The sequence below is a fragment of the Thalassophryne amazonica genome, chromosome 14 (assembly GCF_902500255.1).
Source record: "Thalassophryne amazonica chromosome 14, fThaAma1.1, whole genome shotgun sequence".
Taxonomy (NCBI): Eukaryota; Metazoa; Chordata; class Actinopteri; order Batrachoidiformes; family Batrachoididae; genus Thalassophryne; species Thalassophryne amazonica.
The window spans coordinates 86,469,133-86,494,219 of NC_047116.1; the positions used below are offsets into that span (position 1 = coordinate 86,469,133).

The following is a 25,087-nucleotide window of genomic DNA, read 5'->3' on the forward strand; positions in this document are numbered from 1 at the left end:
TTCAACATAGAGAAAAGCTTACGATAACTTTTGGTCAGTATCAACTTTGGATGTTGTCAAATAAATTTGAAGTGCATTGGACAAATCCCTAGGAAGAGTTCATTCAAATACAACATGAGGAAATGATGGCAAAATGACCAGAAAATTAAAAATGGCCGACTTCCTGTTTGGAGTAGACAAATGGTGCAAGAGACTTTTTTGTACGTCTATGCAAGTCAGACGTGTACCAATTTTCATCTCCCTAGTACAAAAACCCTATGGGGAGGGGTTTTTGAATGTTTCAAGGGGGCGCTATTGAGGCATTTTGCTCCGCCCATGGGCAACGCCCCTATGAATTGTAATAGGTTGTCATGCTTGACCTGTGTATCAATTTTCATGATGATATGACAAAATTAAAGCCGTCAAAAAGAAGAACGTAATTTCATGGCGAAAGGGCGATATTCGGTACGCCACCACACAGAAGCCGTTACTCGTAAGTTCATGGCGATCATCGCTTATGTTCACCAAGTTGTTCAGCATGTTTTAGAAGTGGAAGGAAGTTGATGGTGTTAAGTATGTGACATCAGGACCTGTTTAAGTATAATGTTCCATGGCGAAGGGTCAAAATGGCGGCGCCATACTGGCCACACCCTTCGACATAAAGAAACGCTTTCGATAACTTTTGGTCAGTATCGTCTGTGGGTGATGTGGAAGAAATCTGAAGTGCATTGGACAAAATCCCTAGGAGGAGTTCGTTCAAATACAACGTGTAAATCACGCCAAAATGAGAAGAAAATTAAAAATGGCCGACTTCCTGTTTAAAGTAGACCCATGGTGCAAGAGACTTTTTTGTACATCTATGCAAGTCACACGTGTACCAATTTTCATCACCCTACTCCAAAAAACCCTATGGGGAGGGGTTTTTGAAAGTTTCAAGGGGGCGCTATTGAGGCATTTTGCCCCGCCCATGGGTGACGCCCCTATGAATTGTAAGAGGTTGTCGTGCTCGACCTGTGTATCAATTTTCATGATGATGTGACAAAATTAATGCCGTCAAAAGGAAGAACGTAATTTCATGGCGAATGGGCAATATTCGGCACGCTGCCATTCATCTGTAGCTCACACTCTGTATAATTTATTTTCTATGTTCAGGTGAAATGACTGGATAGTCCTATTTAAATAATTTTGCATATTTAAATGGGGCATGGACTGGGAGGAGTTTGGTACTTCTCTAAGTGCGCTCAATTCCACATTGATTGTTGATACATCAGAATTTTTTGCGTGTACACCAGTTTCTTGGTTATAGTGTACACCATATTTCAGTTGGAAATCCATGCAAGTCTTTGTACATGAGGCCCCTGGTCACGGTGGTAGTAGACCAAGCAGCTCATCCCATACACTTCCGGGGGCATCCTCACTAGATGCCCGAAACACCTTGGCTGTCTTTTTTTAATGCAAAGAAACAGCGGGTCTACTACTAAAGATCAGGTTTTTGCACACAGCTCGTGACTTTGCATCGTTTCTTGCTGTTTAAATGGCAACGTGTAGTTTGAAGGTGTTTTTGCATTCGCTGTCAAAAAAAGGAGTCTTTGTGTTTTTCAGATTGTGTTTATAGTAATACCAATGTTTAGTTTTTTTTTGTTTTTTTTTTGTGCTCATTTGATTTTATACCAGATGTTCTGTCAGGCTCCTGTGAAGCTATGAGCATTTAAATATCACACATACACACACAGACACAAAAACACACAAACAACATTTACTGTTGATAAATCCTCTGGATGTATTTGGTTTTTTTTATTGTATTTGTTGTTGTATTTGTTTTTTTATCCTCTGGTTGTATTTTTTAATCTTCTGGTTGTATTTGTTTTGTTTTTTTTAATTCTCTGGTTGTATTTGTTTTGTTTTTTGTTTGTTTTTTTAATCTGGTTGTTTTTTTTTTAATTCCTCTGGCTGTATTTTGTTTTTAAATCCTCTGGTTGTATTTTTTTTTTTATCCTTTGGTTGTACCATATTTGTTGTTGTTGGTTTTTTAAAATCTTCTGGTTGTATTTGTTTTTTGTTTGTTTTTTTAAAATCTGGTTGTTTTGTTAAGGGTTTTTTTAATCCTCTGGTTGTACCGCATTTGTTGTTTTTTAATCTTCTGGTTGTATTTGTTTTTTTAATCTGGTTGTTTTGTTTAGGGTTTTTTAATCCTCTGGTTGTACTGCATTTGTTTTTTTTATCTTGTTGTATTTGTTTGTTTGTTTTTTATCTGGTTGTTTTGTCTACGGTTTTTTTTTTATCATCTGGTTGTAGCTCATTTGTTGTTTTTTAATCTTCTGGTTGTATTTGTTTGTTTTTTTGTCTGGTTGTTTTGTTTAGGGTTTTTTAATCCTCTGGTTGTACCGCATTTGTTTTTTTTTGTTTGTTTGTTTTTTTAATCTTCTGGTTGTATTTGTTTGTTTGTTTGTTTTATCTGGTTGTTTAGGGATTTTTATCCTCTGGTTGTAGCTCATTTGTTATTTTTTAATCTTCTGGTTGTATTTGTTTGTTAGTTTTTTTGTCTGGTTGTTTTGTTTAGGGTTTTTTAATCCTCTGGTTGTACCGCATTTGTTGTTTTTTTATCTTCTGGTTGTATTTGTTTGTTTGTTTGTTTGTTTGTTTTATCTGGTTGTTTAGGGTTTTTATCCTCTGGTTGTAGCTCATTTGTTGTTTTTTAATCTTCTGGTTGTATTTGTTTGTTTTTTGTCTGGTTGTTTTGTTTAGGGTTTTTTAATCCTCTGGTTCTACCGCATTTGTTGTTGTTTTTTATCTTCTGGTATTTGTTTTGCTGTTTTTGTTTGTTTGTTTATCTGGTTGTTTAGTTTTTATTTAATCCTCTGGTTGTAGCTCATTTGTTGTTTTTTAATCTTCTGGTTGTATTTGTTTGTTTTTTGTCTGGTTGTTTTGTTTAGGGTTTTTTAATCCTCTGGTTCTACCGCATTTGTTGTTGTTTTTTTTATCTTCTGGTATTTGCTTTGCTGTTTTTGTTTGTTTGTTTATCTGGTTGTTTAGTTTTTATTTAATCCTCTGGTTGTAGCTCATTGATCGCCCGTCGACAGAACCTGCTGACGTCATCAGTAGGCGGGCGGCACCTTGGGGAAAAAAAATAACACACAGCTTCGACCGTACAGTCGACTCACGCTTCGGAGCTTCGACACCAAGGTAACCAAACCAAGCAGCCGCAGTAAGAGGCTGAGAGCGGCTGTGAGAGCGCTTTTTGAAAGAGAAAAGTGCAAACTTTGAAGCGATGGATCCACTGGTTGCTGCTATTGACCAGGGCACGAGCTCCACCAGGTTCCTGGTGAGTGACGTCAGCGTGTTCCTCTGCTCACTTACTTTTTGGATTCATGTGTGTTTATAATTTCTGGGCAAGACTTGGAAGAAAAATTGAGCAAAGTCAAAGTTTATGGGGCCATTATTGTAGCAAAAGTATTTGCCAATGCGTATTTTGATCTGTGTGTGTGTAAACAAATCCAAATGCGTGTATCAAAATTCGCACACACAGATTGATATATGCATGTGGATCTGTTTACACACACACACAAACCAAAATACACATGTGCAAATACTTTTGCTACAATAATGGCCCCGTAGAAGTTCCTTTGGAGGCAGTAAAAATGAGAAAAGTTGAGTTAATTACAAAGTTGTTCTAAATGGTGAGAGCACGAGATAATTGAATTGTTACCTCAAGAGGACTGGAAAACCTAGTCATTTATTTATAGTGCTTTTCCTGTTGTAAATAGGTTGGTCATCATTTTTAGCAAGAACCCAGCTAACTATGTTTTGCGAGTTGGTATAACAATATACCTCTACTTGCTTCCACAAGTAGATATGTGTTCAAGTTGGGAATAGGTTTTCTATCAACTGGCCTTAACAATATAAGTATTGTTTCCACTGTGTCAGCCATGTATAAATCTGGGTAGGACGAAATGTCTAATAATACTGCAGCAGACTTGCTATGCCAGAGGGGGGGTTGTAAGATATCTGAGGACAACTTCCTAGGATTGTGGTGGAAGATATCCAGGGGCGAAGATGAACTAGGACACCAGAACATTTCCCAAATGGCACCTGGACCATATCACAACCTACAGGCTATGTTTCCAGTGTGAGGAGCTCAGCACTCCCCATTCGAGCACTCCTCTGTCTTCACTGTGCTTGCATCATTTTTGAGCATCAGCAGTGACTCACTGATTATCGCCTCGTTTCTGCTTAAAACTGCACTCCAGTCATCATCTATCTCAGTGATGAATATCTGAAGCTTTTGTGCAATAATCATTTCCATCTAAATTCACCAATAATTCATAATCAAAGGCAGGGGACCGATCAGAGACTGACTCTCTGACTGACTCTCTACTGATCAAAGGGAATAATATTATCAGTTATCAAGTTGTTCACCAATGAATATGGCTTTTTACACCCTGAAGAAAACCATACACCCTGAGGCCGAAGCCATATTCATTGGTAAAACAACTTGATAACGATTTTATCATATACCTATAAATGATAAATGTTGTATGGTTTTCTGAAGGGTGTAAAAAGCCATATTCATTGGTGAACAACTTGATAACGATTTTATCATATACAGTGGTCCCTCGTTTATTGCGGGAGTTACGTTCTAAAAACAACCCGCGATAAGCGAAATCCGCGAAGTAGTCAGCGTTATTTTTTACAATTATTATAGATGTTTTAAGGCTGTAAACCCCCTCACTACACACTTTATACACTTTTCTCAAACAGGCATTAACATTTTCTCACTTTTCTCTCCTGTGTAAACACTCAAAGTTCAAACCTTAGTAGAAACAAAAATAGAATGTTTTCCTATAAATAATTATGATGGCTTTTAGAACTAACAAATTTAATTTTAACGATCAACCTACGAGGTTGGACATGTAAGAAATTATTAATAGTGACTCACCAGTATTTCACAGTTCCTCTGACCACGCCCCTTCGTCGTGGTGCCACTCCACTGTCCGGATTGGCTGATTACTCAGGTGGTATGACAAATATTACCCGTCCGCTAAGAGGGTGTATTACTATTTATTCTTTAGTGTTTTATCCAATCATATTGGCGTATTATTTATAGGTATATGATAAAATTATTAACCATCAGATGACAAAGTAAAACCACTGAAATCATTCTAAAGACAGTTTTAAGCAGAAACGAGGCGATAATCGGTGAGTCACTGCTGATGCTCCGACATGAGTCAGATCACACTGCAACACCAGGTTTGCGCATGCGCAGACTAGTATAGAGGAGTACTCAGTCTAGGACAGAGGTCTTTAAAGTGTGGGAGAGTGAGCCCCCGCCCGAGAACAAATGAATAGCTGTGCTCCCCCACGCATCTTAAACACATTTTAAAAGTATTTGTGCATTTTTTTGTGCATTTTGTGCAACTGTCTATGCATTTACACATTTTACAGCCTTTGTTAACATTTTAAACATGTTTTTAAAGAACTTTCTATTGTTTCACACATTTTACACCCTTTCAAACATTTGAAATGTGTTTTCAAAGAACTTTCTATTCTATTTTTATCTTTTGTCATATTTTAAACATGTTTTTTTTTATTACACATCTCTGTGTGTTTTTAAATGTCTTTGGCATAACTAACACATTTTAACATAAATAATATTAATTCAAACAGGGATGGGTATTGATAAGATTTTATCTATCTGTTCTGCTTATCAATCCGATTCCTTATTGATTCCCTTATCAATACCTCCTGTGAATTTTCTGTGTACTAAAAGTGCTTTACAGGTTTTCTGTGTCACTGGATCCTTGATCTCTGGACATAAATAAAATAATCAAAATCTATAGTTTTTCTCAAAAGCCTTTCCTTTCAGACATTAATGCCACAAATCTAACTCCATACCTCTGAGCTGAGCTCAGCCGGCTGTGCTGCAAGTCAACATCAGTGTAATTCATAAAGAACGCAGGATGTCTCATTTTGGGAGGAAAAAAAATATTTTAGTCTGTTGTAGTTTGTTGTCTGTGTTATGACGTTTGGGAAAAGGTGTCATTTGATTTAAACAATGATTCACTTTGAAGTTATTAATTCCGGCCGGACTCTAACGTGACTCGGAAAAGAGCAGCGCAGTGTTTGGAGCTGTGCGACTGGAACAGAGGATGATTCTTGCCTGCAACAAGACAAGAGTCCCAGTTAGTGACTTTAATCTGCACAAAAGTAACTCATGATTAACATTTTTAAATGGCTTTCAGAGGGGTTAAGAAGCGGACTTGTTGCTTCTGAAAAGCAGCAAAGCAATGAACCAACGAAGCAGTGAGTCAGAGCACTGCTTCATTGCTTCAAGCTTCAAGAACAGCCACTGCAGAAGCATTTGATTACAGACCTGCTGCAGGGTCTGTAATCAACATAAAGAAATGATCCTTTTCCCAATAAACACCCTCAGAAATAATGGCCGCTGAAGGACCGATAAGGGAATCGGTAGACAAAAAGGCTATTGATGTCGGTGGATCAAATCATTTCTTAACAACTTTCGAAAAGAACTGGTTCTCAATATCCATCCCTTGTGTCCCCCCCAGAACAACTCTGGCACCCCCCCGGGCCGGGGGTGTTGCGCCTCACAGTTTAAAAACCACTGGTTTAGGAGAACCCCTTACACCGGCACACCGGTGTAGGTTACAGGGTTCTCACCAGCATTCTACCAGCGTAACCGTCCGTTACGCTGCTATAAGAAATTACACTGCAGTTGGGCCGTTACATTGTTTTTGAGGTTGTGTAATGGGAAAATAATAATTTCTCTACTCTATTGGAGTTTATTTTGTTCAGTGCTTTTAGGGAAACTCATAAATAGACATTATAGTTATTATTAATAATAAACACGTTTTTTGGTATATAGGTCACATCGAGCTATAAGTTGCAGGACCCCCCCCCCCCAATACTGTTAAAATAAATAAAAATAAAAAGCTTTGCAAAATCTAGTAGATCAAATTTTCACAATATTATGGAGGTGAAAAGAAGAACTTGTCTTTTCGCTAATGTGAAGGGCAAAGGACAGTGTGGGATCAAAAGTCACCGTGTGATTGCTTTGCTTTATCACTATAATAAATGACATATGAATCCAACCTGAAGTGATCAAATTGATGTCTGTGCCATGCAGGACCAATGACCATCATGTTGGTCTTGTCAGAATTTGAGTAAGAAATTAATGGACATCCAATTCTCCACTGAAGCCTGTCAGTACTCCAGAGAACTGGGGAGGTCATGCTAAAGTGGTGGGGCTGCACCCAGAGGATCCTCTGTTCAAATCCCCATCACTTTATGGAACTGAAGCATGCTGGGATATCTTTGATCCAGTAGCCTCTATTTTTCTTTTCTTTAAGAATTCTTGAGCAGTAAATGCAGAACAGTTTGCAGGTTTTCTCATTTTCTGTTTTCTTACATGGCGAATTCATTCCAACTACAATTATGTTGTTAAAAAAATAATGAGCTTGGCATCATTTATTTTTTATTATATATCATATAATGTCTGTACAAAATTTGGTGCTTTTAGCATAAAGCAGAGCACCGCAGGTGATGTGATGTAGCCACGAAATGACAGGATCTCAGGTATCAGAAACAGTGTGTTCGATTATGTCTCAGTCTTAGAAGAGAGTCTCAAGTGTATATTAAGTATGTTTCCTGCCTCACGCTGGTGTTGGTTACAGTATTTATCTTGTGAACGTGCTTTTTGTGTGACACTATTTTGACATACAGCAGGTTGGTCTTCGGGTTTCCGTCTGTTGTCATGTAAAATGTTGTTGGCAGTTCAAATAAATACAAAAATCAGGAATGTCCTCGTTTAATGTCAACTAAATTGTCAGTTTCTGAATGTGTTGCTTTAGAAAGACTTCATGTCCTCAGTGGTTTGATTTCAGGCTTTGTTTTCAGTTTTAAATTTTTATAAATTCTGTGAAACATGCTGACACACAGAGCAGAAGCCATGTGGTAATTTACATTTCCTGTACATCTTTGACCAGCAGTCTGTCCTTCAAAACTTATTTTTATGGCATTATTTTGAAGAACAGTGTTTTCACTTTACCCTTGGTGCAGGTAGAAACAGCATGTCAGCGAATACCACACATCAGGCGGTGGTCGGTTGGCACGACCGTGATTTCATTTTATTTATTTATGTCACCTAACCCGTCTCCTGCTATCATGTCTGCAGTGGTTGTGAAAGAGTCCAGCCTTGTGTCAGGGAGGATCGCTTTCAGCCCCGTTAGCCTCCAGTTAATCTTTAATCGTTTGAATTTTGAGAGAGCTAATGCCAGGTTTCCATCTCACTTCTGTTTTATTTGGCCATTGACCAGACTTGAATAGAGACTTAAAAGAACAATTAATACAACTACTGTGCAAAGGTTGCGTGCTGCCCCACTATGAGGATTCGACTGAACATTTTCTGTTTGTGTCAAAGGAATCAGCTTGCCATTAGTGCAGAGGTGCATCTGCTCAGCCTTTCAACGGAATCGTAAATGTGTTAAGAGTGTAAAGATATTGTGGCTGTGAGTCTCATAATGGCAATAAAAGATTGAGTTGTGATGATATTTTTCTCCACACTGTGTTATCTGCAGCTGAACTGTAGGAACGTTCTGTTTACCTTCAGCCTCTTGGCTCATATGGGAAATGCTGACTCCTGTGAGATTGTATCGATTACAGTTGCTATGTGCCGGATCTAAAGTCCTTCCCTTATGTAACAGGTAGTATCAGGTATTTCTGCCATGCAGCAATCAGCCAAGACAGTCAGGTGGCCAACCCCAGAAAAGAGGGTCATCATTACCCCCAAAACCCTGTACACCTGAAACCTCTTGAAATATCTATCTGATATCTAATGATATTTTAGAACCGATTGTCAGTATCATACATTGTGTACTGGTTTTCTGGGTCATTCATGTGGAATAAACATAAAATAAGACAATGGTTTCTCTATCTGTTATTCCTTTTAGCAGCCATGTTTCACTACAAGTAATCTATTTTCTTTAACCCTAAACTTTGTAATTTAGTATGAAAATTTAAGATTTGATGGCAATTTTCTTCTTCCTGCCATAACGTTAAAATGGGGGTAGGGGATGATATGGGGGAGTATTTTCTTAAATTGCTCTTCACATATATGTTACTGTACTAATTATATCATTATTTCCTGAAAAGCTATAAGCCATCGTGTCAGATTCACCCACACAGGATTGTCATTATCAAAATTTGATTTTTTTTTTTTCTAACTCCCAAATTTGAAAATTACGTATCAATTTGACACACGCTTTGCTTCTTTCTTTTTATTTATCCGTCAGAAATGGTTCATATTCCGACCAGATCATTCTGGGTTTATTTCTGGCACATCGACAGGGATCTATTACAGTTCACAGAAGAAATACATGATTATGAACAATTTTTTGATTAGAGACGTTTTCAAAATGAATTTTTAATTTTTATTTTTGAGACCCTTTGCACAAGTGTGCACGTTGACCACTGGTTAGATTGTATCTCTGATGGATCACTTTATTAGGAAAAAAAATGTATTTTTGGTTTCCTGAAAAAAGTGGGAATGAAAAGCTAAAATGGTCCTTATTTCTTCATTCAGCCCCCTGACTAAGAGTGTAGCAGAGCAGACTTACTTTAACCCCTTAACGCCTATTGTCGCATATATGCTACAATATTTGACTCAAATATGCAACATACCAAATTGACCAGTATGCCTGTTGTCGCATATTTGCAACATACCAGTATTATTATAACATTATAACATAAATTATTACCAAAATACCAAAATTACTATTTATTTTTTGTGCAAAAGTGAAATTAATAATCTCAACATTATTTACCATCTACTTAAAGGCAAAAACACACACAAAACATTTTTTTATATACAGCTATATAAATTCAGGCGTTATGGGGTTAAAACAGCAACATATTAATAAAACAACAGTTGGTGGAGCAGGCGTTCATTGACCGTTAACCAGTGTGTCCACTGTGGCTGACTGTCCTGTTAATGTCCATGACAACAATAGTGAACCCAAAAACTGCAACCCCGGGCCATGTGACCCCACATACACAAATGTGTTCAAAAAAAAAAAAATGTCAAGCATGATTTATTATTTTTCATTTGTTCTTTAAGACCCAGCACACACCACTCCACATGCACATGTTCTTGTTTTTCAGCGGTTTATAGCCAGCTTAATGGTTCATTACCGCCTCCTTGTGCTCTGGAGTGTGGATTAGACAGTATTGTATTAAGATCAGTGTGCATGTGGGTACAGTGTGCATGTGGGTACACTGTACCCACATGCACACTGGTTTCCTGGGTGTCGGAAACCCACATATACCAGTGTACCCACATGTACACTGATCTTGTGCAAGTCTTGTGGTCATAGATGATAACAACACAAGTAGTTCGTGCAGGAACAGCCTGGCCAAATAGTGATTATTTATCGACTCTGTATGCAAATCAATAAATAACTTTATGTTTGGGATTATTGGAAAGGGGGACACTCCCAAAAGTTAATTTTTACCACATGTGAAGTTGGCAACTGGGAACATCGCCATGGCAACACTACCCTGAATATGGGCTTGGATTAAGGCAGTGTCCGTCACGTCGCTGCACAATCAATCTTTGGTGTGCGTGTTTCACTTGTGAATAAGGACTGTTGCCTTGACCTTGATAATGACCTTGACCTGTGTGTAGCAGGCCCTTTATGTAGGGAGTCCCAAGGGATGCGCATATAGTTGTAATTTTGAGGGAAGGAAAGAAGTTACTCGTGTGTATAGTGTTATAATAGTCTCTGTTTGGTAATTGTTTGCATAATGGTGACCTTGGCATTGACCTTGACTGCCTTGTGTGTAACAGGCCAAATACACAGAGTCCCAAGGGGGTTGTGTAAATATATTATGCTTTCGTACTTTAATCTATATTATATGTTTTGGTGTTCCATCTTATATTTCTTTACTAAATAAATGGCAGCTTGCTGTTCATCATAAGCTGAAATGACATTGTGCCTTGTTTGTGTTAAAAAGTGCTGACAACCCAGTATTGAAATGGGATGTGAAATCATGGTTTATATATATATATATATATGTGTGTGTGTGTGTGTTCATGTAACTAAAACTGCTGTGAGTAAGTACATACAGGAAGGTAGGAATTTACAAGGCCAAGTTTGTTTGTCTTAATGGGCAATCAGGAGATGAGGTCAAGATGTTTTTTGCATTGAAGCAGGGGTGGCACATGCAGCTCAATCAGGATGGGGGGGAGTTTGTATGATATTTCCTTTTTAGGTCATGGTCAGCGCTGGGATACAAGAAGAGACAAGACTGCACTGCGCGCAGGATGGGTGGACCAATCAAGAAATAATAGAACATCGTAGCATAGTGACGCAATGTTTAGACAGAAACTCAGATAGTATATATGGGTTCGGGGAGAGGTAGATGGGGTTCCTGCTCAGAGCAAACAAAGCGTGAACCTAGAACTCTGTTATTGTTACTTTGGCTCATTCTCTGTATTAAAGATGAGATCAGTCTGAGAACTGGACTGAGTCCTGGTCATCTTTCCCTCTCTCATCAACGGACGTGCGGGGTGTGACCAAGGTAAATTGTTAAACAATTTCATGTTTATGTTTTGGGTTTACAGTTGTGTGATACTGTAGTAAAAAGGTCCGCTCCAACAGCTGCTCCAGGTGTGTAGTGAACGCCTTGCATGGCAGCCCCCTGACATCGGTGTGTGAATGGGTGAATGCGAGGCATTAGTGTAAAGCACTTTTGAGCTTCTGATAGATGGAAAAGTGCTATATAAATGCTATAGTACTTTAAGGGAAGAAAGAAGTTTCTGTGTGGTGTTCTATTTCACAGTTTTGTAGTGTTTGTATGATGTTGACCTTGATGATGTCCTTGGTAGTGGCCTCAAAGTGGACCTTGACCCTGACCTGTGTGTAGCTGACTCAGTGATAAGGGAGTCAAGTTGTCTATGCAGTCCATGAGAACAATAAAAAAAAAATTCTGGTAGCCAATTGGGTGTGCCATGACTTTACCTGAAGCTTGCATCGCCATGGTAACCGTTATCGCATTATAGATGGGAAGTTGAACTGAGTTTCCACAACAGGCTGAAGCATCGCTGAAACGAAGTTCCTTACCTCTTGCACTTTTGTGACTTTGGACCATTTTGAATGGAAGCTACTGAAACCTAGGTGTTGAATCCATAAGGCAGGTAGTCCAGTGAGCCTCTTGTGGAAACCCTAAAATGACAGTTTTATAAATACTCGTTTGGAGTTCGTATAGTTCCCAGTACACAGCAATACCGGGTCATCCCACTCAAACCCATCCGTTATGTTCTAGGACTGTGAAGAAGGCACTGGCTTTACCCGGGTTATATGGACTTAGTGGGCCAACCCTGGTGGGGTACTGAGCACACTTTTGTTCTGCCTGTTTTCTTACTCTGTGTGTATTTCTTGATATTCTTGGTAACTTATGAAGTAATTTTTGTTCTGCAGGTATTCAACGCTAAAACAGCAGAACTGATCAGTCATCATCAAGTCGAGATCAACCAGAGATTTCCCAAAGAAGGGTGAGGTCCCACCTTCATAACCACGTGCAAACGGTACTATACAGTAAACCCTAAATAAATTACAATGTGTGAGAGAGGTCTTTGTGAATCCTATAATTTTTTGCTTAAAGCTGGCCTTGTTTGGATACAGCGTGTCTTCCAGTAAATGGAAATGTTGTGTCCCTTGAGTGTCTTACACAGATTAGAGATATTTTTTTTAACCTTGCTCATGTTCTTACGAAACTAGGTAAATGTGAACTGTACCAATGTATAAAATACCACCTGTACCAAAATACAGTTGTTCTTTTTGCAGATGCATTATTGCAATAACTCTCACCTGTTTCAGACTTCCTGATTTATTTATTTTTTTTCCCACCACAGATGTATGCACAAAATTCTTGAATGGGTGGGGGGTATCTAATAGTGATGCATGTTGTACAGTCACTCTGGCCCAGACAAAGAAGACATCACTGAACGCCGAATATCTCCATGACATTCGCATCCATGATAGATACACATGTACACTAATGACCTCAACTATACCTCCTGTATTAACCAACAGTACAATCATTTATTAGTGTTAAAAACAAATACTGTATCAGAATATTAAACTCGTATTGGTAGAAATGATACACTTTGCCCTCACTACACAACAGTATCTCATTTAATTATTTGGTGTGTGTGTGTGTCTGTGCATGTACATTTCGCTTGTGTCTGTGTCAACCAGGTGGGTGGAGGAAGACCCCAAAGAGATTATGCAGTCCATCTATGAGTGCATAGAGAGGACTTGTGAGAAACTTGGCCAGCTCAACATCAACATCGCCAATATAAAAGGTGGGACATCACTGTGGCCTCATCGATTCTGAGCGTTTACACGAGTACACGTGCATAAAACCAGTCAAATTGCCAATTAACCACACTTGGCAAAAGAGGAATATGTAGAGATAGAGTATAATTGATGTTTTGTTTTTTTGTTTTTTTTTTATTAGCTGTGGGAGTGACCAATCAGAGAGAGACAACCCTGGTTTGGGACAAATTAACTGGAGAGCCACTCTACAATGCCATTGGTACGTGCATTTCATGTCTGAAGTAGGAGTTACTCTTTAATGTACAAGTCATACCATCGCCAAGGCCTTGAAATACACATTCAAACACCATCAAAGAGTTCTGGACCTGTTCTGTTATTCAGATCTCCTTCAGTGTTCCATCGAGGTTTGTAAAAATGACTCTATCTCTTGATCTTCATTATGTCAGAGGAGGTTTAAAGTTTTAGGCCCAGTTTGTCTGACTGTTGGCAGGATTGATAAACCTTAAAAATAGATTCTGGAGGTAAACCTATAAATTTTGGTGACTAGAAGAGGTGGAAAATGTAAAATTTCAGTGTTCTTCTCAATGCACTGTCTTCATCGTGAGATGGGATATTCTGTAGGGCAGCACAGTCTTGTTTGAACCCCTGCGCGATATCGCGGGATTTGACCACTTCTGGGGACAGCTTCCTGTTGTGCAACACAAACACAGCATAGCTTCACACGGAAAGATGGTGTACTGTTTTGTTTTTGGCTGCAGTCACCGAAGGAGTCGCAAAAAGTGCAGTTTTTTTTTCGGTTCCCAGTGGAGAAGGGAAGGCGAGGCAAATGGGAGAGGTTGTGTCGGTAAGTGTTAGCTGACACAGCTAACCAGAGTAGCTACGTTCTCTCGCCTGCACAACCTCCTCGGCATGTTTGAGCTCCGGGTCATAAACAAACCGCAACACATGTCCACTTTCCACCGCGTTGTTAATTTTCTTTGCATTTTCACTTTGTTTGCCATGTAATTTGCCAATAAGTGATACACAAATATGCTAATTATGGTGCCACAAATCAAGAATATTTGGTTGGATGTGTATACACTTATGACACAAGTTTACATGTGAAAAACAAACAAACAAACAAACAAAAAAAACATTATTCCAACACAATTTCCTTCCACAGAAGCACTTTTCATTCAATCAAATGGGAAAGTGCATCCAAACTTTTGACTGGTACTGAATATTACAAGTTATCAAGAAATATGTTTTTGAACCCATTTAAAATATCTACTTCTATATAAACATTTACAAATGGTGTTTAATAAAATGGAAACTGCGCAGGAGTTTTATGCAAACCTACGTCTGCAACTGCATGTACTACAGAATATGTATCTATTGAGTTGACAGAGCTATGCTAGTTTTCAGGCATTACGTTTCTGCATTGCTAAATCTCTGCAGGACTTTTGGCAGTTTAAGCGCCTCTTGTTGCCTTTGTGACGTGATGTTAGTGCTGTACGTTTGTTTGTAACACAACAACTGGTGATCCTGGTTTGTTTTAGGGTTTTTATTTCGGGTTTACCTCACGTTCAGGGGTGATTAACTAAAGAACACCTGATGATTATGATTTTCCTGTGCAGCAGGATTAGGATTTGCGTACCTATAAATTATGACTTTTCAGAGCCTCTGGTAGCTGTGGTGTCAATATTCATATTTTTCATTTAATTTTTTATCTCTTTCTGTCTCTACAATACACCATTAGCACAGTTAAGTTTTTGTACTGACTTTGGGTTCATTTGGAAGTCACAGAACACACTGGATGAAAGCATTGAATGTATTCAAGTCGTGTGTGTGTGTGTGTGTGTGTGTAGTTTGGCTGGACCTGCGCACACAGTCAACAGTGGAGAGGCTCATCAACAAGGCTCCGGGCCAAGACAAGAACCACCTCAAGGTGAGGGAGAGATGGTCAACACAAAATCCAGTCTTTCATTTAAGTGCAAAACCAAACCCTAAACCCAGAGTTTTGGCACCTTGTTTTTGTTTTCAGTGCACAGTGCATATCCGTGGGGATATGAAGGACAATTATTTTTTTGTTTGTTTTGATTAGTGTATAAGTCGCACCAGAGTATAAGTCACATTGGTCCAAAAATGTCTCTTTAAGAAGAAAAAAGCATATATAAGTCGCACCGGAGTATAAGTCGCATTTGTCACTTCATGTAAGAAGAAGCAGAATGGATTAAATCGCTGCATTATTCATTTATAAGGCACAGGTGTAAAGGAGCATAGCTAGTGAGTTAATTAATGCCACTAAGCCGCGTTCACACCGGGCCGGCCACAAATTCGCGTCCGTCAAACAGAAGATCATATGTGAAGTGAACTTACCATGCAAAGAAAGGTTTGAAAACTTGGTAAATCATTTAGCTTTAGCTATCAGAAGCTAAGAGCTAATTAATGTTTTTCTTACAAGCACAAACCGCTTCTTTAAGCCACTGAACAGGCGAGCGTATGTGAGGTGAACGTACGTCATTTAAACTCCTTTTTAGTACATTTATAAATTCAGCATCCATTTTCTTCTTCTTGTTAAAGAGCTGTCCTTGTACTTCCAAATAAGTTTTCTGCCAAATACAGAAAAAACTAGAGCACCGCGCTTGTAGCATGCAAACCTCCGCCACTAGTTTCCAATTGCACAAATGTTTACCTTGGGAAAAAAAATTCAAGGTAAAAGTCCTGTTAGAAGTGGCGTGGCTTTTCATAAGTTAAAATATAGTACAAATTATAGATCAAAAGTCCAGTCTGCACCTCACTTTCAAATATGAGCATGATTGGGGCATGTTTGATTAGGATATAATGTAAAATATACATTAAATGGTTTAAATGGCCGCAAAATCTGTCATCCAGATTAAACTTTGTCAGTCAAAAGATACATCGTACATAAATCTGTCAAATATGAAAGAAATTGAATCTGCCTATCAGAATGTGAATGTTCAGTAAAAATCTCAAAGATATATGACAAATTGTGGGCTCCAGGCTGTTCACCATCAAACAGACAGACAAACAAAGAAACAAATAAAAACATAACTTCGTTGGCGGAGATAAAAAGTACATCTTCATTCAAAAGTGTGGTCTTCCAGTAAAGAACACATTGTGGTATTTCTTCAGAACAGAGAAGGTTTTTTCTGTCTTTCTTTCTTAATCTTATTCTGGTGGTTCTGAAGTCCCCTTCCAGATGCAAGGCATCTTGGGACAGATGTACACCACACCATAACTTTGAGTGCGATACGGGGCTAATAAGCACGTGCTGTGGCGGAGGGGGGAGCATTCGCTCCGTCACCTCCTCCCTCTCCCGCCAGCTGAAGGCACGGACCGGTGGGCCCGCCTCGCAGGTGGTTTCTCCCTCTGGTTGGGCTCCTTTCGTGGATCCTCTCAGCTACTGACTCTCCAGATCCATGTTTTGTTTGAGTCTCTATCCAGAGCTCAGTCAGCTGTTTGGGACTTTTCCTTGTTTAACTGTGGATTATCAAACAGACTTTTTGAGCACAGCACTGACCTCTTGTGGATTAGTTTTTATGTGGAACATTTCCCAAAGTGACAGAGCAGCCCAGCGTAGACTTAGTGTAAATTATTTTTTAAATCAGCTCACAGCAGCATTTAGCTGTTTACTATTTACGTTGCTGTGGAAATGAACGCCTTTTTGTTTGCACTGTAACAACACACACAGACATGAACATCTGTTCCTGTGCACAGTTCTTTGTGTCATTAGACACTCTTTGCTGTTTGATAAGGACATTTATTCATATATATTTGCTTGAAGTGAGCATGACTGCTATTTGTATTTTAACTGGAGCAGACATGAGGAAAAGCTCAATTAGTAATGCCATGACGATCGCTCATATAAAGAATGCTTTGTGGAACCCGATTCTGTTTTAAACGCATGCTGAAATGAAACCCTGTTAGGAAGTTTCTACCACTCTGTTTTTTTTTAAAGGAAAAGGCAGTTTAATGATGTGTTTCTCATTTCAAGTGTAAAGAAAAATCGTGGTTGTGAATCGTGTTTTTTCCATATATAAGTTGCACCGGACTATATAAGTCAGAGGACCTCTCAAACTAGTAAAAAACAAAAAGCGACTTGTACTCCGGAGGATACGGTATGTTGTTTCAGCTTTGAAGGGTATACCTGTTTGAAGCAACATGTTTTATTCATATGAGATAAGATTAAGCACACTTTGTAAAATATTATTAATCTTGTGGAAAGGCTTTTTTTTTTCCAGACACTTTTGTCAGACCCTCCCTCGCTCTGACCTGTATCAACAGTGTCTTCATCTGTGCAGCTGAAGACGGGTCTTCCCATCAGTACCTACTTCAGCGCGGTGAAGCTGCGTTGGTTACTGGATAATGTGGACGAGGTGCAGGAGGCCGTTCAGAGTCGGCGCGCCATGTTTGGAACTGTGGATTCCTGGGTCATCTGGGTAGGAATCATCTTTGTCTCATGATTTCCAACTGACTGTTCATTTAGCTTTAGTTTGTACTCTCTGAACTCCAAGTGACCTCTGGCCATTTAATTTATTTCAAAGAAATGGCATACAGAAAGTTGAATTTCTTTGGTAATTTAGTTTGCAAATGTTGAAAAAGATGGAATCTACAGTATATACCTTATTTTCCAGAGTGCAAGTTATGGGTTTTTTTTTTTTTACTAGTTTGGGAGGCCCAGCGACTTGTATACTGAGAAGTCATGTGTTTTTTATTCATACTAACAATAATAATTATAGAACTATTTGTATAGGAATGAAAGCAGGAAACAAGATAATCTCCAAGAATAAAAGAATAAGTATCAATAATAATAAGTACACAACAATAATGTACAAAAATCCCAAATTAAATACTGTATACAACATTTTTCAAAGTGCACATGTTACTAATGACTGGAAAAAAGAAGGTTCCATGCTGTACAGATACTATGTTCCTTTCCTGTTCTGCTGTCACAACAACTCGCTGTTTTTTTCCTTCCTCTTCTTTCTGCATCACCCTGTCATTCAAAGATTTGCTCAGTTTTTGTCACATGACTGACTGTTGGTCTCACCTCAGTCATTCAAGGTTTGGGACTGCACAGTGGTTTAGTGGTTAGCACTCTTGCCTCACAACAAGAAGGTCATGGGATCAATTCCCACCTGTGGCCTTCCTGTGTGGAGTTTGCATGTTCTCCCCGTGTTTGCGTGGGTTCCCTCCAGGTGCTCCGGCTTCCTCCCACATCCAAAGACACGCAGGTTAGGTGGATTGGAAACTTTAAATTGTCCGTAGGTGTGAATGTGTTTCTTTGTCTATATGTGGCCCTGAGACAGACTGGCGACGTGTCCAGGGTGAACCCCGCCTCCTGTTCTATGACTGCAGGCATAGGCTCCAGCCCCCCGTAACCATTAATTGGAGTAAGCGGTTGAAGATGAGTAAGTGAGTGAGTGAGGAGTTGGGTTGTGCAAACATTTTGTTTTTGTCAGATGTTCCTCATGGCATGAGACATGTGGAATAAAGTGATTTTGATGCAATATCAGTCTTTTAAGCCAAATGTTTTTTAGGCCATAAAGTCAGTGACACATCTATCACACAGCATCAGCACATGACCGTGTACTCCAAATGAACCAAAGGGCTTCCCTTTAGATCTGAGCCAGTGTGTAGCTCAAGTTCTGCCTGTTCCGTCATGTCATTTTTGTGATATTAGTCTGTTTGTGTGTGTGTGTGTGTGTGTGTGTCAGTGTCTAACAGGGGGCAAGCATGGAGGTGTTCATTGTACAGATGTGTCTAATGCCAGTCGCACGATGCTCTTCAACATCCACACCATGGATTGGGATCTTGAACTCTGCAGGTCAACACACAACACACACAACGTTTGTGAACAGCAGATCACATCCCATATAGCAGCGATGAGTGACACAATGGTACCCACTCTTTAGTTTTTATCTTTTTAGGTACTTCATTTGAAAGTACCACGTCTTCTCTCTGGTGTATTGCAGCTGTTCTGTGCATACAGACTGAGGTCATTGCTGAGTTTGGTTCCATTTGATGTTTCAATCTTGCTTCTAGGTACTTTGACGTCCCAATGGAAATCCTCCCTGAAGTCAGAAGCTCATCTGAAATATATGGTTGGATGGTAAGTTCAGTTAAAGTGCAGAGTCAGCATCTGTGCTTTAGAAAGCAGCTGAGTATCACAAATTCAAGGACTTTAAATATACGACTTATATGCGATCATCATAACAACTTAGTGTCAGGAAACACTGTAATCACAGTAACGGTCACATAAGCTGATAAGAGGCGAAGTAGATCAAAACTTAAGATATTTTACTGATAATGTAAAAGAGAAACTGTAAAGAGAGGGCTTCCAGCCAGTATGTCATCATAGTTTAACTGCTTTGAGAGTGTGATGTTCAGTCCTGATGTGTTTTAATCTGAAGGTCACACAGTATACAGTCAAATTCATAAGTAACAGGACAATGAAACAAATTGTTTTATGGTCTCTGTCCACCATCACAATGGATTTGAAATGAAACAATCAAGATAAGCTTGTAGTTTAGACATCCAACTTTGATTCAAGGGGTTTAACAAAAATACCCCATTAACCATTTGGGAATTATGTGTTGTGAAGGTGTCGTAACACGGACCCACAACAGGGGGCGCAAATGAACGGACAATGGATAAGAAAAGGAGTAACAATTTAATGTTGTGAAGGCACACAACGGAATACAGACAGAAAAATAATGGATGCCAATCGTACACAAGAGGACTGTGGGCAGGCTCGAAGATAGGAGACCTCTGGTGATCGAAGAGCCGGGGCCCACACCGCTTCCACCACCAACGGCCTGAAGAACACCGGAGCCACCAAGTCCTGAGTCCCCAGGTGGTCTCTGTCCTCCGTTGTCGGCCCTGGTACTGCTGGCAGACAAGAAACAGATGACGGTGAGTGTGAGTCCTCACGCCCAGCAACCTTTACACACAATTCCTCCGGGAGGGAAAACCTCCACCTCCAGATACGTTATCACTCGTGCAGCTCCTGTTTGTCCCTCTTCTGGATCAATCAATCAATCAACTTTTTTCTTATATAGCGCCAAATCACAACAAACAGTTGCCCCAAGGCGCTCCATATTGCAAGGCAAGGCCATACAATAACCATGAAAAACCCCAACGGTCAAAACGACCCCCTATGAGCAAGCACTTGGCCACAGTGGGAAGGAAAAAACTCCCTTTTAACAGGAAGAAACCTCCAGCAGAACCAGGCTCAGGGAGGGGCAGTCTTCTGCTGAGACTGGTTGGGGCTGAGGGAAAGAACCAGGAAAAAGACATGCCGAGAAGGGGGGCAGAGATCGATCACTAATGATTAAATGCAGAGTGATGCATACGGAGCAAAAAAAGAAAGAAACAGTGCATCATGGGAACCCCCCCACAGTCTACGTCTAAAGCAACATAACCAAGGGATGGTCCAGGGTCACCCGATCCAGCCCTAACTATAAGCCTTAGCGAAAAGGAAAGTTTTAAGCCTAATCTTAAAAGTAGAGAGGGTATCTGTCTCCCTGATCTGAATTGGGAGCTGGTTCCACAGGAGAGGAGCCTGAAAGCTGAAGGCTCTGCCTCCCATTCTACTCTTACAAACCCTAGGAACTACAAGTAAGCCCGCAGTCTGAGAGCGAAGCGCTCTAATGGGGTAATATGGTACTACAAGGTCCCTAAGATAAGATGGGACCTGATTATTCAAAACCTTATAAGTAAGAAGAAGAATTTTAAATTCTATTCTAGAATTAACAGGAAGCCAGTGAAGAGAGGCCAACACGGGTGAGATATGCTCTCTCCTGCTAGTCCCCGTCAGTACTCTAGCTGCAGCATTCTGAACCAACTGAAGGCTTTTTAGGGAACTTTTAGGACAACCTGATAATAATGAATTACAATAGTCCAGCCTAGAGGAAATAAATGCATGAATTAGTTTTTCAGCATCACTCTGAGACAAGACCTTTCTGATTTTAGAGATATTGCGTAAATGCAAAAAGGCAGTCCTACATATTTGTTTAATATGCGCTTTGAATGACATATCCTGATCAAAAATAACTCCAAGATTTCTCACAGTATTACTAGAGATCAGGGAAATGCCATCCAGAGTAACGATCTGGTTAGACACCATGCTTCTAAGATTTGTGGGGCCAAGTACAATAACTTCAGTTTTATCTGAGTTTAAAAGCAGGAAATTAGAGGTCATCCATGTCTTTATGTCTGTAAGACAATCCTGCAGTTTAGCTAATTGGTGTGTATCCTCTGGCTTCATGGATAGATAAAGCTGGGTATCATCTGCGTAACAATGAAAATTTAAGCAATACCGTCTAATAATACTGCCCAACTGTGTTGGGTATTTTCTCCTCCAAACATTCTTAAAACCTTTGATAAGACAAACAGAGTCAAGAACCACCAGTGAGACAGAAAGTCAAATTTTACGCGCGGAGTGCAGTCAGGCTATACAAACAAAGAAACAAATAAAAACATAACTTCGTTGGCGGAGATAAAAAGTACATCTTCATTCAAAAGTGTGGTCTTCCAGTAAAGAACACATTGTGGTATTTCTTCAGAACAGAGAAGGTTTTTTCTGTCTTTCTTTCTTAATCTTATTCTGGTGGTTCTGAAGTCCCCTTCCAGATGCAAGGCATCTTGGGACAGATGTACACCACACCATAACTTTGAGTGCGATACGGGGCTAATAAGCACGTGCTGTGGCGGAGGGGGGAGCATTCGCTCCGTCACCTCCTCCCTCTCCCGCCAGCTGAAGGCACGGACCGGTGGGCCCGCCTCGCAGGTGGTTTCTCCCTCTGGTTGGGCTCCTTTCGTGGATCCTCTCAGCTACTGACTCTCCAGATCCATGTTTTGTTTGAGTCTCTATCCAGAGCTCAGTCAGCTGTTTGGGACTTTTCCTTGTTTAACTGTGGATTATCAAACAGACTTTTTGAGCACAGCACTGACCTCTTGTGGATTAGTTTTTATGTGGAACATTTCCCAAAGTGACAGAGCAGCCCAGCGTAGACTTAGTGTAAATTATTTTTTAAATCAGCTCACAGCAGCATTTAGCTGTTTACTATTTACGTTGCTGTGGAAATGAACGCCTTTTTGTTTGCACTGTAACAACACACACAGACATGAACATCTGTTCCTGTGCACAGTTCTTTGTGTCATTAGACACTCTTTGCTGTTTGATAAGGACATTTATTCATATATATTTGCTTGAAGTGAGCATGACTGCTATTTGTATTTTAACTGGAGCAGACATGAGGAAAAGCTCAATTAGTAATGCCATGACGATCGCTCATATAAAGAACGCTTTGTGGAACCCGATTCTGTTTTAAACGCATGCTGAAATGAAACCCTGTTAGGAAGTTTCCTTCCTGTGTATCCTCTGGCTTCATGGATAGATAAAGCTGGGTATCATCTGCGTAACAATGAAAATTTAAGCAATACCGTCTAATAATACTGCCCAAGGGAAGCATGTGTTGGGTATTTTCTCCTCCAAACATTCTTAAAACCTTTGATAAGACAAACAGAGTCAAGAACCACCAGTGAGACAGAAAGTCAAATTTTACGCGCGGAGTGCAGTCAGGCTATACACCAAAGCTACACTAAAGTCTGGCCTGCGCTTCGCTCTTTTTATTAGTGAATCCCTCATCACATGAACAAAAACTTGTCCTAAGGGTGGGGGAATGACGCAAGACAAGTTTCTTCCCGTAACATAAACACACACGTCAATAAGTGCAGCTGTAAGCAAAAACAGTTTCTTTCTTTTACTCGTCGAAGGTCAGCACATCTCGTTCATCTGTTGCAGTTATCAGCTGTTCTGCATCTGCCTGGAGTGTCCTGGTCTTCACACTAAGCATCACGTCATAACAGTCAAAACAACCTTCAGTTCTTTTACTCCCAGTTCAGCCTGACCCCAGCATGCTAAAACAAGGTTGAATAACACGTACATTCTCGGGGTTAAGTGCAAACAGCACAACACCGTTCTCATCAGAAAGAAGACAAAAGGTACAAATGTTTAACAGTGATAACATATATATATATATATAAAATCCTTAACATTTCCCACTTGTTTATCACCTGTTAAACATATAGTAGGCATCACCCAGCTTAGTTAGTTAGTTTATTAACTTAGTTTATTCTGTCCACGTTTTTATTAATTGAACACCACCAACAGATGGAAGATTCGAATCCAGCTGCTATTTGATCAACCAGTTTATACTCGTCAGGCACTCCTCTGGGGACTCCTATTGCGTCAATATATGTTGGATTTCCTACTCCTTTCCAATCTCTTTTTACTCTATGTCTGGCTATGCCTTTCTGCCAGTCCTCAGGAATAAGAGAGGCTGCATATGTCGTAACATCTTCAGGGGTCATGGGTAACAATAATGATATTAATGCACAATAACCTGACACATTTCGTGGCAGTCTGTCAAAGATTCTGTTATCACCACACCACCACCATACATTACTCCTACCGACTGGTATAAATGAACCGTTTTTTCTGTATTATTCGACTACACCACTTGTCTTATTACTTTTTCAGCTAAAGCTTCATAGGCTAAGAGTGTGTTAACTCATCACGTCAACAGTTCAAGCTTGAACTGGAGTTGTGAGCTTTTCAATATCATCATAATTCTCAGTACAGTCATTACAGTTTTCTCCACTAAGGTCTGACTGTTTCAATGCTTGATATTTTGGCATAGTTTGTTGGAAGGCCAGATTACACTGTACAAATGTATTTGACACCATTTTGCCAACCATTGTTTTGATATAAGGGATCACACAACACATGCAAAGTCCAATCAGAATTAGGACTATAATAACTGGTGTCACCATTTTCAATAGTAACTGCCAACATGGTCCTGAAGTCAACCAGGACCAGGGATTCCACCGGTTCACGGCTAGGGTGTCTTTATGCATTGCATCACGAAGTTTATTCAGCTCTTCCAATGCGTCCTGCACATCCACTGAATGAATGGAGTCTGGGATGAAAGTACAGCATGTTGTGTTCAGCAGAGCACAAACTCCTCCCTAAGCAAGTCTAAAACCATGCGATTTTGCATCACCATGGTACGTAAAGCATCTATTTCAGTGTTTTGAGCTGCTACTATTTTTTTAGTTACATTCATGAACAGACCCAATCGATAATTCAGAGTTTCAATCATTAATGAATTTTTTCCCACTCCTATCCAGGGGAACAATGAATGTGCTATTTTATCTCCTACAGACCACAATTTTTTGGTCCTTTAGTACATCCGAGCCCCACATGTGATCATGTGGTAACACATCTGGGTATATCAATCTCCTCCGTCTGGTGCTGCCATTCTTCTCTGTGGAGGTCCTACCACATATGTATGGTCAGTCACCTGGGTAGGTGCACACACACCACCCCAATTTGGTGGGAGACTCATGTACAGTCTGGAACCATAAAGCCAATAGATGTCATCATACACCGGAGTACCATTTACAGGTGGTAGCAAAAACTTACTAACATAAGCACATGATTCATCCGTTCCCCATGGACAGGAGCCTGTATAATTACATCCCCGTCCAATGTGATGAAGATAAGTACCATCCACATATTATGTTTTGGTTAGGCTTAAATTATTTGATAAAACATACGTTTGGGTACACAGACGTTTCTTAATTTTACCTACATTTTTATTCCCTGTCCCGTAAAAGCAAATTGGGAATGGCCGTTGTGATGACAATTTAACGTGATGATATTTTTTCGTTTCCCTTCAGTCTAG

At 39.7% G+C, this 25,087-nt stretch overlaps 1 protein-coding gene across 1 annotated transcript in view; it reads left to right on the forward strand.

The window, feature by feature from the left end:
- The first annotated feature begins 3,167 nt into the window (after nt 1-3,167).
- Nucleotides 3,168-25,087, forward strand: part of LOC117524468 (glycerol kinase-like) — a 64,219-nt gene continuing 42,299 nt past the window's right edge. Inside the window, exons 1-8 of the mRNA XM_034186261.1 lie at nt 3,168-3,301; nt 12,471-12,544; nt 13,251-13,357; nt 13,513-13,590; nt 15,179-15,258; nt 17,636-17,773; nt 19,052-19,161; nt 19,380-19,446. Of these exons, the coding sequence (XP_034042152.1) occupies nt 3,248-3,301; nt 12,471-12,544; nt 13,251-13,357; nt 13,513-13,590; nt 15,179-15,258; nt 17,636-17,773; nt 19,052-19,161; nt 19,380-19,446 (708 nt within the window). The 5' untranslated portion in view covers nt 3,168-3,247. The remainder of the gene's footprint in view (nt 3,302-12,470; nt 12,545-13,250; nt 13,358-13,512; nt 13,591-15,178; nt 15,259-17,635; nt 17,774-19,051; nt 19,162-19,379; nt 19,447-25,087) is intronic.